The sequence below is a fragment of the Prunus mume genome, linkage group LG6, assembly GCF_029339155.1.
Source record: "Prunus mume cultivar Tortuosa linkage group LG6, ASM2933915v1, whole genome shotgun sequence".
Taxonomy (NCBI): domain Eukaryota; kingdom Viridiplantae; phylum Streptophyta; class Magnoliopsida; order Rosales; family Rosaceae; genus Prunus; species Prunus mume.
Window position 1 is genome coordinate 14,391,013 of NC_142703.1, and position 13,647 is coordinate 14,404,659.

At 37.7% G+C, this 13,647-nt stretch overlaps 3 protein-coding genes across 4 annotated transcripts; 1 reads left to right on the forward strand and 2 right to left on the reverse strand.

Moving 5' to 3' along the window:
- Positions 1-2,104: 2,104 nt before the first annotated feature.
- LOC148916209 (beta-1,4-xylosidase) lies at positions 2,105-2,716 on the reverse strand. Its single transcript, XM_089054342.1, has one exon. It carries the CDS (start codon positions 2,607-2,609, stop codon positions 2,298-2,300), a length of 312 nt encoding a protein of 103 aa, XP_088910468.1. The 5' UTR covers positions 2,610-2,716; the 3' UTR covers positions 2,105-2,297.
- A 1,431-nt stretch (positions 2,717-4,147) lies between these two features.
- On the reverse strand, positions 4,148-7,643 carry LOC103335098 (Glycosyl hydrolase family protein). Its single transcript, XM_016795370.2, has 5 exons — positions 6,899-7,643; positions 6,313-6,482; positions 6,032-6,129; positions 5,157-5,921; positions 4,148-5,013 (listed from the first exon to the last, which is right to left on the reverse strand). The coding sequence occupies exons 1-5, from the start codon at positions 7,586-7,588 to the stop codon at positions 4,340-4,342; spliced, it is 2,397 nt and encodes a 798-aa protein (XP_016650856.2). The 5' UTR covers positions 7,589-7,643; the 3' UTR covers positions 4,148-4,339.
- Positions 7,644-10,073: 2,430 nt separating this feature from the next.
- On the forward strand, positions 10,074-13,597 carry LOC103335133 (protein CORTICAL MICROTUBULE DISORDERING 6). Of its 2 annotated transcripts, XM_008238135.2 has the most exons (4): positions 10,077-11,448; positions 12,124-12,372; positions 12,467-12,558; positions 12,708-13,597. In XM_008238135.2, the coding sequence occupies exons 1-4, from the start codon at positions 10,717-10,719 to the stop codon at positions 13,459-13,461; spliced, it is 1,827 nt and encodes a 608-aa protein (XP_008236357.2). In that variant the 5' UTR covers positions 10,077-10,716; the 3' UTR covers positions 13,462-13,597. The 2 variants fall into 2 exon arrangements, with proteins under 2 accessions (XP_088909893.1, XP_008236357.2); XM_089053767.1 differs by lacking the exon at positions 12,124-12,372 and having other exon boundaries at positions 10,074-11,448.
- The last annotated feature ends 50 nt before the right edge of the window (positions 13,598-13,647 follow it).

Below are 13,647 nucleotides of genomic sequence, written 5' to 3' on the forward strand. Positions count from 1 at the left end.
ATGTTATCTTCCAAAATATGTATATATTTGACAAGGCCTCTAAAAGTGATGTGTTTGACCATAATACTACATAGTGGATGAAGGTATGTGTATAATAATAAAAATAAGAAATGCTAGCTATCTTCCCTTTTTGTACATTCTTTATCATTTGTTCATCATGTAATGTCTTTTGAGGCACGAAAAATCTCTCATCTAAACTACACTTTAAACCATTTCGATCGTTTAACATTGCAAAATGAAAAGAAAAATGAATAAGAGCATAAGGGTAGACGGGAACTCAGCTAGCATTCTCCTTTGAAAGTTTATGTATTAACGAGTGATTACTAATATCATGATGAATGCTAATGTTTTGTTTGGCATGCTAGATTGGATCAATTGGATCCTTACTTTAAATAAATAAATAAATAAATTCTAGAATTGCATTCATAATTGAGTCAAAAAAAAGTCATTAGCCATGAAGGGTCAATAGAAATTAGACATAAAGGACCATTGCAATAATGAAGTCCGGAGAAATCTAACATCAAAATGAAGACAATTTGGTGTGTCTCCAGTAACAATCTTGCAGGATCAAGAAACTACTAAGATATGATCTCAACTAACATTGCAAACTTAGAACAATAAAAAAAAAGATAAAACTTGAAACCAAGCCAAAACAATACAAATAAAACTCTTACGAGAAGTGGAACAACATTGATTAAATTGAATAAGATTATTTTCGTGCTAAATCATACTAACATATGCAATGTTTCATTAACATGAGATCAAACTCAAACCTCAGACCCCTTCAAACCTTTGGATCTCGATCTTGGATTCGAAACCCTAATAACCTCTTACAAGGTTTTAATTTGTCTATAGGTAGGTGGGATATTAAACCCCGGATATTGTTTGTTTTTAAGTCCCGAGCAACCCCATTCTAGTTGTTTCCTTTCTTTTGTTTTGCAACTAATTGGTCCAAATCTGTCCATTTTAGTTTAGGTGGGATAATGACATTGCATTATAATATTGACAACTCTGACAGAAAAATCCAATGCCATTTTGGCATGGTTGTTACTTGGTGCTTGGTTTGCAATTGTAGGAGCACACAAACAAACATTATGACATTCAAATTTCAAATCATCCCAAATCTAATTCACTGCTTTAATCATCTCTCAAAGTTTCAATTTCACCGACATTAAGAATCAAAATACACTATCATTGATATTGAACATAAAACTCTTACAAGAAATGAACCGCGTCATTATGAAGGAAGCTCCACTTTTGAACACTTTGATGATCCAATGCGGCCTGGAGGAGCAGCAGAAGCACCACCTTCTTCCTCGAAGCTACGCGAACGAATAACTTCCGGCGGTGTTCGACGAAGAGATGAGGCCTCTAAGACATCATGGCCACTCATCAAGCGATGGTAGTTAGCATGGGTGGAGATGCTCTCAGTAAAGGATGACCGGTGCCTGCGCTGAGGTCTTTGCTTCTTGATGGCGTGATAAATATATGGAATTAAGCCTTCCATTTTGTGCCTGCCTAGATCCATCGCTCAGTTTGCCTCTTATTTCTTCTTGTCTTCTTGTTGCTGACCACAAAAAATTATTGGAGCTCTGCTCCTCTTTGAAATTTATGTGTCACAATGTCCTTAAGAAGGACAGACTTATCTACAACTTGTCTTCGCTGGCAGGTCATATACCTGTAATGACGTTTTTACCCTTTGTTTATAATAAGATACCGGGGTTTCTTTGGGTAACTATAAGTACACCACATATACAACTGGCTAGTCTTCGGTCTATTTCATCTCGATTTAGTTGGAACATGATTCAAGTTCAACTCACGTAAATACGACCACGGTATATTTGAAACATGATTCAAGTTTAACTCATATAAATACGAGGACGATATATTTTTGTGATGTATTCAATTCTTAATAGTGGCTAACTCATTGTAAATACGTAGGTAATTTTGTCGTAGCTGATCAATTATTCCAAAAATAATTTTATAAGATATTTTTATTGTTTAAAAAAAATTAAAAAAATATATACACTATAACGTGGCTCCTGCTGGATCCTTTGTTACATCAATTGTATAAAATAAAAACAAGCACACAAGACAATCAATCTCAGAATCTACAGTTGACCAACGTCTGCTTTCAAACTTTCAACCTCACCAACATTATTAACAATTAAAATACATTTCCACTGCTCAATTAACATTAAACTTTTACAAGAACTGAACTACAAGCATTGAACACTTCGTTCTAATACCAAAAGGAAAAACAAAAAATCAATGAAATATTATTCGGATTGAATCTTTCATTTCCTTTTAGCCATACCCACATTAGAGACCTGGTAAGGATAGGAACTCATCTTTGATGATCCAATGAGCACTGAAGGAGCAGCAGAAACACCACCTTCTTCCCGCTGCTCAAAGAAGCCAGCAGTGCTAACAGGAGGCTGAAATTCGGATCGTGTCCGGCGATGAGAGGAGCCCTCTAATGAATCCTGGCCGCTCATAAGGAGATGGTAGCTGCGGTTGGAGGAGTTGCTCTGAGAAAAGGACCTATACCTGTGTTGTGGCCTTTGCTTCTTCAGGGCATGAAAAAGAAATGGAATTAAGCCTTCCATTCTGTTTGCTCGGTTTTGCCTCTTCTTTCTCTTCTTCTTGTCTTGGTGTTAATAATAATTGATCTAGCTCTGGTGCTTTTGAATCTTGATATAATGTCCTGGAGAAGCAAAGACTTATATACTACCTTGCTGGGAGGCGCAACGTGAAGGAAAACGGTGCAAGTAAGGCAGGTAATATATGTGAAATGACGGTCGTGCCATTTGACTTTGGGAAAATAGTGTGCTTTGGTTGGGGACTTGAGGGTAATTTCAATCTGGGTTTTCTCTGAAATGTAGGGTCTTCATGTTTGACTTTTGCAATAGCGTGTCGTGGGACAATTGGCGGGATTGTGATGGCTTTGTGCTTTTTGACTGAGTGATGCATATGTTGGCATAGCTAGCTTAGCTACAATGGCGTAATCCAAACAAATCCAGTAGGGTTAGGCGGCCATACGCGTAAAAATCAAATGGATTGGATCGAAAAGGATTGAACAGATAAATCCCACTACCTAAAGAAGGGAATTTTAAATATATTTTGCTTGACCTAGTATTATTTTCTTGACTTGGTATTGGGGGCTTGGCAACTTTTGGCACTATGAACTCGTGCTTGAATGTAGTTTGAACAAAATTAAACAACTCAAAACTCATTTGGTTTGTTTGTTTGTGTTTTCTTTGAATTTTTTATTTTTCATGAAAAAAGATTTACGGGAAAGGGAGATTAATCCCATTTTTGAACCAGGGCATACCAAGACCTCTTTGACGACTTAGGGGGTCTTAGTCCCATTTTTTTTTATTTTCTTTGACTTTTATAACACAAATTGGTTCATCTTTCTTTGGGACTTAATAGCAATGAATGGAAATGGTGGGCTTTGCCCACCGTTTATTGCAATTAAGTATAGTGCTTACAACTTTTTGTATTTTAAATGCTTCAATTCATAGAGAGATGCTTTGTAGTTTTCACAAGTGTGATTTGTTTATTGGTTTTGTAATGCATAATGGGGACCCTTTTGCTCATCGGTTTTCTTTCATGAATGTGCATGAAATATACAGGTAGAGAGGGAGTTTCCCTGTACTTTCCAAAACTCCCAAATCTGGGACCCAAGACCTTAATTAAAGTCAAAGGTAGCTTAATTTGATTGATATACATAACTATCAAGCATTTAATGTGAATTGAATTATGCTGAATTGGTCTCAAACAAGAAGCTTGGCCAAAAAGTGAGCTGGTTGAAGGGTAGTTGAAACTTGAAACAAAGTAATCAAGATGTTTTTGAGTGCAGCCAACTTTAAAATATGTTTATCTATTAGATAACGGCGAACATGACATGTACAATTATAAGGAATTTAGCTAACATTAATCGTTCACGCATGCATGTTGTATTGAACTGTTCATTAGTGCGAGGCTCATTGTGCGATCCACGTTCGTCTACGATTGTCTGTCAAGCATGAATTTCTCATGTGTTGCTTCAGTTTAGATGCACACCGAATGCCACATTATTGGTTTGCATATTTTTCATGGTAGGACAACTTTTGTTATACATACTCCAGAAGAATTCAAATCCTGAGATGAAAAACACCAATCCTTTTATTTACTTATTTTTTTGTATCCTCACTTTATAGATCCTTTTACAATAAAATTTGCATTACACCCTTGAAATAATAAATCTCTATCATATGTTTCTTACTGTTGCAGAGCTATTTGCTTATTTACTAGCTGCAAGTAAATAGCTAATTAGATGTTGTTAATTATAAAGTTAAAAAGCCTCCCTCACTTCTCCTTTCCTAGCCAGCCTAAAATTGAGAATGTGCTTCACTTGGTACTCACTAGGAGAACCAACCAGAATTGTGTGGGTCCCAGTGGCCAACGTCCTCTTTCCTTCTCTATCCACAAAGCTCAGTCTCTTGCACACATCCACCCTCATGGTTACAAGCTTTGTCTGCCAATTCTTCACCTCCACCCTCTGAAAGTCCACCAGCTGCAGGTTTGGTGCTCCAACCAACGTCCCCGAGCTTGGTGGTTTCCAGAACACTAGCACCACGTGGCCTCCGTCCCTTGGCCCGTTGTTCCTCACACCAACAACAAGGTCAAATTTTAGTTTCTGGCACTGCACTCTTGATATGTCAATGAAAGGGCTTCTGGAAGCAGGATTCGAAATCAGTTGAGTGGTGGAGTTGGAAACAAGAAGGCTAGCATGTGGGCTGGAAATGGGAGTTGAGTGGATGCGCACAGTGGAAGGTGCTGATTTTATGAACTTGGTGAATGTTGAATAGCTTAGGCCATGACCAAACTCATAGATGGTTTTTCCATTGTAGAATCTGTATGTTCTTCCAGGGAAGTTTCTGCTTGTGTTGGCTCTCATGTTCATGTCTGTCATTTGCACTTGGTCTGCGTACTCCTTAGGGTACCATGTAAAAGGTGATCTTCCAGCTACACATTGTGGTAAAAAAGAAAAAAGAAATTACCACATATGATCAGTTAAACAAATCGATAACCCTGAGACAAATTTTACCATTATTTGAGCCTAATCTCATATTGAAGCACTTTAGAGATTAAAGAGGGTCAAAATTAACCTGGATTGTAGTCTCCAAATATGACTTGAGCTATGGCATCTCCTCCAGCTTGACCTGGATATCCTACCCAAATTATCCCTCCTATCTTTGTCACATTTTTGGCAAAAGAAACATCAATTGGGCCAGCTGACATAATGACCAAAATGACTGTTCCTTCTGTTGCGTTAACAACTTGGTTTACAAGCTTTTCTTGAAACCCTGGTAATGTCAAGGTCTCTCTGTCTAGCCCCTCTGCTTCAATGGACTGATCCAGTCCTACTACCACCACTACTGCATCAGCTGTGGCAGTGGCCAGAGCCGCTGCCCCAATAAGGCTCTCGTTAGCACACTTCACACCGTTACATCCGGGCTCATATTTCAAGGCAGAGACATACTTCTGTAGCCCTTGTAAAGGGCTAGTATAGCTACATGGTATGCCATGATAGTTGCTTATCATAACATCAGTGGCATTTGCATTAGGTCCAACAATAGCCAAGTTCTTGATTTTTTTGGAGGACAAAGGAAGAGCTCCCTTGTTGTCTAGCAAAACTATGCCTTGCTTAGCAGCATCAAGTGCCAAATTCTTGTGATCGTTGCTGCACACATCAGACGGACCAAGTTTTCCAAACTGGAGCAATTTAGGGTCACCATCAAAGAATCCAAGCCTCATCAATACTATGTAGTTGTATATCAAGGATTGATCTACCACAGATAGATCCACTTTTTTCGAGTTAACCGCATTCTCTGTGTACTGTCCTAAAAAGTTCCCACAATTCAGGTTTAGACCTGCATGATCACATTGTAACACATGATGTAAGATCAATTATAAGCCTCTTGTTGAGGTACTTTTGATTTCTCACAAAATGCTCACAACTTTTTGGCTGCAATTCCAGTACCTGCTTTCAAGGCAAGGGCTACAGCATCCTCAGGTGTTGGAGTATAATGGATGGCATCATAATATACCTCGATCGAGTCGCAATCTGAAACAATATATCTGCTCATATGAGCGCGCGCGCACACACACACAAAAGAAAAAGAGGAAAGAACAGTCAGTCAGGCACAAGGATCATTAGGGGATAAAAACCAGTTATTGTTAATGAAATTGAAAATTTAGGACCAAATTTGCATAAGCTAAGATTAAATTACACCTCTAAAGCTTGAGAGGCAAGAAAATTACCCATCAAGACCCCATTGACCTCTGATTACCCCTTGGAGGAGGTTCGGGTCAGCGCAGGTGGGAATCCCATTGACCCTATTGTATGAACACATCACACTGCTGACATGGCCCTCCTCTACACAACTTTTGAAGGGTGGCTGATATGTATCCTCCAGGTCCTGCTTTGTCACCTGCCATTCACTCCAGCAGCAAGAACATGGTCATTTGTACCCTAAATTTCTTGTATCTTAAGAAAGATGAATTATGAACATAAATATGGTTAATGCTTTTTTTTATCTGCATTGAGTATTGACTCAAGCAAATAGTTATAACAAAAACTCCTGGCATTTTAAAAGAGATAGATCTCCTTATGAATATAAATATAATTTATTCTTCTTGAAAATCAATAATTAAGGAAAATAATGTAATATGATTATCCCATCTTTTTTTCTTTCTTTCTTTTGTTGTGGGAATGTCAATCCACAGAAGAACAAGTTTCCCTTATTTACTAAAGTTCCTCCGAACTTTTCCTAATATTGAATCAAGATGTCACTGTAAGACCAAATAAATCTATCAAAAAAGAGACCAGCTAGCAGGGTGTATATACCTGTGCATCAAAGTGAAATCGATCGACGCCTTTCCAGTTATCCACATCATAAGCAGTGTAATGCTTGCAACAACTTGAGACCTTTAGCCTATCATCACCGGCCTTTATTCCTTCACTCACTTCTTGCAGACCCCTGACATAATTCACTCCATAATTCGACACCACCAGCGGGTCCTCCCCGGGTGTTTCTTGTCCGCGGCCCCATCTAGGGTCACGGAACACATTAACATTCGGGCTCCAATATGTCAACCCAGCTAGACCAACATTGTACATGGCTCTAGCCTCAGTTGACACAACCTGCCCCATCTTTAACCACAATGATGAATTAAAACTTGCAGCAGATAGAATCACTGCTGGGAAACTAGTGGCACCAGGCACAGTGCCATTAAACTTTGTGCCCGGGCCAACATCAGACACACCATGAAGTGCCTCGGACCACCACTTATAGGCAGGCACGCCTAGCCGAGCTATGCCTGCGCTATTATCTACTAGCTGTTGCACCTTTTCTTGGAGAGTAAGGCGTGACACAAGGTCCTTGGCTCTGTTCTCATAAGACAAGGTTCTGTTGCAAAAGGCAAATTTGCTAGTTGTTGAGTCTTTCTTGTCACATGCAAATTGTTGTGCGAAAATGGGGACAATTAGGAGAAATGAAAGTGAAAGAAACAAGAGGATTTGGATTTGGTTCTTCATGGCTTCTTTGATTTGTGGGTTTATACTGTTTTTCTCTATAACTGGTTTGAGGATTTAAGAGCAGGCATTGTTGCTATTTATACTAGAAGCTCTTTAAGGCTAAGGGCCAAAGTCACTATGAACTTTCCGTTTGTTTTGCTATAACTGGGCTGTTGCTTGTGAAATGAGAAAGAGAGAATGTCAGGCCATTTCTCTGCTTTAGGTGGTACCAAATGATCTTTATGATGATGCTTAGGCAAAACAAAAGCTTCTTTTGTTCTCTCAGTGGCACTTCTCATGTACATGGAGGGCCATGACTCATGGACCAACAATATCCACACCCTTGACCCCGCGGCAAAGATGCAATGACTTTTGGTCTATAACAAAAAGAAAAAGAAAAAGAAAACAGAAAATAGGGCAAACCCAATGATAAATGATCTTGCTATTTACTTGTGTGAGATTATTTGATTTGATTTTTTATGGGATTTGTATACCAGATTCAAGAATTATAATGCATCTGATTATCACAAAAAGAATTATGCATCTGATTATCATACGAGCCCCTTGCTCTTAATGTATATGATTTTTTTTGACTCTTAATCACCTGAGCTATATCGCTTTGTAGACTTGTTTTAAGTTATAGACTTCCACGGTGTTCATAAGTGAAACTATAGAGCTCTAGCCCATTAACATTGCATGTTTCATGATGAAATCATTTTGTGTGATAGTATAAGTCCTTTCAATTAAGCTCCAATTAATGGGGCTGTATATATGCCATTTCCCATTATGTTTATGGTCATTTCTTGTTTCTACTTTAATTTTCACCTAACAGATTGAAAAGTTAGCCACTAGTTGACAAACACACAGAGGCAAGTATTCATCTCAAGCAAACTAATGGGAAAAGGTTTAGGGAGAGTGATGGATGAAAGGGTGCCTTAGAAGAAACTGCAAACTTAAAAGGACGATTGGGAAATGTGCCACGTGAAAGCATCAAGGTTTGTAGTTAGGACATATTAAATTTATGCTTGAAAATTACATTTCCTTGAATTTTACAGATTTTTTTTTTGAATAATACTAGTCTTACCATATTTTTTATACTACAATTTTATACCACATGATGTGGCGGCTGATGTGTACATACCACATCATGTAAAATACGAGTTTCTGTTTTTCTAATTTTATTTATTAAAATACACTTCATTCATTTAATTGATATGTCATATGATATGGACATGCTACATCATGTGGTATAGAAATGTGGGATAATAATGTCGTAAGTGTAGCATTACTTTTTTTTTTGTCAAACAATAAGCGAAAGAAAACGTTTACATATGAGGCAAGAGTACTAAACAATCATTCAAGTACTACTACATTCCACTAGTGATAAGTCTCCTACTTGGACACAAACGCCGCAATATTATGCGCGGCTCTATTCAAAACTTGCCTTTGGTTCTAATTATGCTTGAATAAACATCATCATTGATTGGGACATGAATTTTAAAGCAATCATCTTATCACCCCCAATTACTCTAGTTAGTGGTAGTAGGGGTGGGCATTGGTTGGACAAACCCGACCACTGCACTCTGGGAAATTTGGATAAGGTTATTTAATAAGCTAAGCAAACATGGTTACAATTTCTTAACCAAAATTACAATTTGGGTAAACACACATTGAAAAATCTCCAATATAAGCAAACATAGTTACGAGATTTGAAAAGAGATGTACCATTATATTATTGAATAACGGTTAAAAATAGCCTTATTATCATTCACCAAAATACTCGGTCTTTTAAAAAAAAAAAACGTTGACTATGGTGGCCGCCACGGTTTGTTTTAAAAAAAAACAAAAAACAAGAAGAAAGTATTAAGGGGGTTACATTCTAGGAAGGAAAAAAGTGAGTGAGTGGGATCAAACATATTAGGAGGTGACAATCGTGTGATTCTTTGTTTATTATCTCTTCATTAGAGTTTAAAAAAAAATTATTCTGAAAATATATCTGAGCAAAAAATTGGATGCAAATAGAATCTCTTCCTATTATTATGTCAAAGGGTGCTTTTCTTTTGTTAATTGGAAAAAAAACAAAAAAACAAAAACAAAAATCTTGTTGGGCCTCTGGGCTCCCAATAGAGCTGCTCATTGGTTGGGTCAATGGGCTATATATTTCTCAGGCTGTGTTGAAATGAATTTCCTGATGTTTATGAAAAGAGCTAATACTTATGACGAGTCATTCTATAGTGATGATTTTATTTAAGGACTTTAGATTAGATCTTATTTCTTAATTGATGGATCAAACTAATCACTTTGATCCAACTGTTAAAAGATAGAGCATCATCTAAGAACTATAGATAAGATCCTCACTATAGAATTCTACTGCTTCTTACAATTGTATGTTTTTTTTTTTTCTCTTCATGGTCTTTATGGTTAGTTTTTCTCCTATTTTTAATAGAAAGAAATTAGAAAAAAAATAAAAATGGCTGTCGAATTTACAAAAAAAAATTTAAAAAAAGAAAAAGAAATAAAATGATCTTTCAAACATTGTATAAGATATCAGACCAGAAAAAAACAAAAGAAAAAAGAAACATTAAGCCTATGGCCATTTCCTTAGGCCCCCAATGGCTTTATAGCTTTCTATCAGCGTTCTATCTGGACAAAGCTTTCAAGCCCAATTTTCTTTTCACCCAACCCAACGCAACACTTATCCACTCCAGCTCCAACTCCACAAGCGTAACGGTTTTAACTACCTCTCCATGTTCCACCTTGCCATGTCGATTTTATAGATTTCCAGAGCATAAACTTCAATTTTCAGAGACCAATCTGCTTTCTCTAATTGCAGTCCCAAATTAATTACCCATCTTTCTCTTGGGTACTTCTTCTTTAACCTTCTACAGCAATTTCATCCTTTTGAATTTCTTCATTTTCCCTTTTTTTTGGATTTTTTTTTTAATTTTTAATTTTATTTCAGCATCTGAGTAATCCATTGATGAAGACCCATTTCAGATTTTCATGATCACAGTCACCATTGAGTTTCATCCAAAAAAATTCAAAGAAAGTGACTTGTGACTATAATATTGTTTGTGTTGAGAAAAAAAAACAGGAACTTTCTTTTGTTTTCTTTTGTTTTCTCTTTCTTTCTCTTTCTGTCCAAGAAAATGGCAACTCTGGGTTCAGGGGTTCTGGTGAAGCTTGTTGAAGAAATGGGAAGTTCCGGAAAGGCCTCAAACGACCGAAAGCCCGTGTTGCTACAAATCAGAAGCATCATTCCTGTGTTGGCAGAGGATGATCTTTGGCCTAATCAGGGGTTTTACTTGAAGGTTTCAGATTCTTCACATGCCATGTTTGTGTCGTTGCTTCAAGAACAGGATGACATGGTTCTTTGCAACCAACTGCAACTTGGGCAGTTGATATTTGTAGAAAAATTGGAGGCAGCACACCCGGTGCCAGTGCTTAAAGGTATAAGGCCTCTCCCGGGTCGATTTCCCTGTGTTGGAAATCCTGCAGATCTTTTTGCCATAGATAAGTTGGTGAATTCTAAAGGGGCATCTGATTTAGTTATGGAGAAGGATAGAGGTGTGGAGAAGAAGCCTCGGGGCAGATATCAATCTTTAAGTGCCTCCAAGTCCTGCCCAAGTGAGAAGAAAAGGGCCTCTAGGCCTGGAAATTGTGATGTGGGTGAGAGGGAAATGCGTGTTGTGACAAGGGGGTTCAGGAAAATAAGCTCTAGTTTTGTAGAGAAAGATAGTGATTCTGATAGCACATTGTCTTCTTCTTCGTCTGTGCTGACAGTGAAGAGAAAGAGCTGGAATGGGGCAGAACAAGTTGCAGACTCCCTAGTTGTCAAGCATGGGATGAAGCCAACTGGTCGACGTAGCTGCAGTGCTCATGTGAGTGTCTCACTGCTTCTTCTTTTAACTCATATTCCTTTAAACAGAAACTATTTGACTTGAGTACCATTTAGTTGGAATGATTTTTGGCATTTTTGGCCTGCTAATTAGAAATTTGATGAATAATTTTGAGAAAGTTAGTGTAAAATTTACTACAAGTACGCCAGTTTATTCTCTGTTAATCAGCATGAACTTTCAGCAAATGATTTAAAGTTGGTGTAAATAACAGTAAGTGAATTTGAATTTGAATTAACCATTGTTTGGACAGAACTCTGTCATTTTAGATGGCTGCAAATGCATTTTACTTATTGTACTGCTGGCCCTAAACGATGAATTTTATCTCTTTTTAAGGCAGGAAACCATGAATTCTACTTGTCATAATACTGAGCAACCATTTTCCTATAGTATTATAAGCATATGTAATTAGATTTGTCATGCAACAAATACCTCTTTTGTCTGATGATTTACTACTGTCCGCTGCTTGAGCTTTTATTTGCTTGTTTCTTCATCGTTAAGTTCAGCGATTACGAAAATTTTAAGAACAAAATTTACTTAATGAGTTTGTACGGCTCCAGGGACATTTTAGTTTTCTAGTTTGCTTTGCTTTTCAAAATCACCATGAATCAATAATCACTTTTCCTAATCAAATGTTTTTTCCTCTTTCTGCCTTGACAGGCTTCTCCAGTTCGTTCTGCTAAGTGTCACAGTTCAGATGACAAGTCAAGTCCCAAAACAAGAAGAATTAGTGATGAAATAGCTAAGAAATCTGTTAAAAATTCCAACAGTAGGATCTCTGTCTCAGCGAAAAATTGTGAGCAGTCCTTAGATCCACCATTGATGTTTAATCCGGCTAATGATAAGAAATGGTCAGAAAGTAAGATAGTGTGGAACTCCCTGCCCCCAACATTAGTGAAACTTGGCAAGGTATTGTGTGATTCACTAAACTTCACGAGGCCTGTTCCTCACCGTTGATTAATTCCTAGCTGATTGAGCTAGAACTGTCATATTTGCTGTGCAGGAGGTACGAAGACACAGGGATGTTGCTGTGCTTGCTGCAGTGGAGGCTTTGCAAGAGGCTTCTGCTGCTGAGAGTTTGCTCAAATGTCTAAGGTGCGCTAAGATATGCTTATGCAGAGTTCTGCAACACACTTATCAAGTCTGTTTTCCTTAATGAATGACGGATGTGAAAAATGTGAAATTTCTATTGATTTGGTATCTATTTTGCTTACTGATTTTCTTTTTTCTTGTTACTTTTTCAGCACATACTCAGAACTCCGGTCAGCCAAGAGGGAGGAACAGCAACCATCAGTAAACAAATTTTTCGACCTACAAGATGACCTGGCTCGAACTCAATTGATTGTTCAGTCCTTGACCAACATTAGTCCTCTAAAAGCTAATGAAAAAAATCCAAGCAGCTCTGCTTCCATTGGGGAAGCATTGGTACTTGCACTGGACCGAAAGAAAAATGCTACTTCATGGATCAAAACAGCTTTGGCAGCTGATCTTATTACCCGACCTTCTGGCCCTGGTAGTGTTTCAATGGAGGTTAAACACAAATCTCATAAATCATGTAAAACTCATGGTGATGGTAAACCAAAGGGTACATGTATAGTTAAAATCAAGCATAAAAGTGATGCTCATTTTGGACTGGCCATAGAGAAGGAAAATTCAGAAGATTGGGTAAAGGGAAGTGCTTTATATGCCGCTGCAGACCTGGAAAACTGCTTGCATGATGAATGTAGAAAATGGTTTTTGGCTGCCTTTGAGAGTTACTTGGATGAAGTCAAGAGCAAAACTGTTTCCATGGAATCAGACAACCATGTAGCTGAAATGATGTGTCAGATTAAGAAGGTTGGTGACTGGTTAGATGTGATTGTCAACAAAGATGATTCTGAATTGGAAGCTTGTGTGAGGATCAAAAACAAGATCTATGGGGTGCTTTTAAAGCATGTGGAGAGAACTGCCATGGTTTTAGAACACATGAATGCAATGATTGAAGACCAGCAACAATGAATTATACTAGTTCACTTAAAATTTCCTTCAAATCAGCACCAAAACAGAAAATCCTTAAAATCCCAAGTGAAATAATGTGCATTTGTATGTATATTGTGGTTCACTGCACAGATTTAAGCAGTTACATATTCTTTAACCAATGCCTGCAAATCCAAAAGGACTTTATGGGCTCTGAATAGCAGCAGT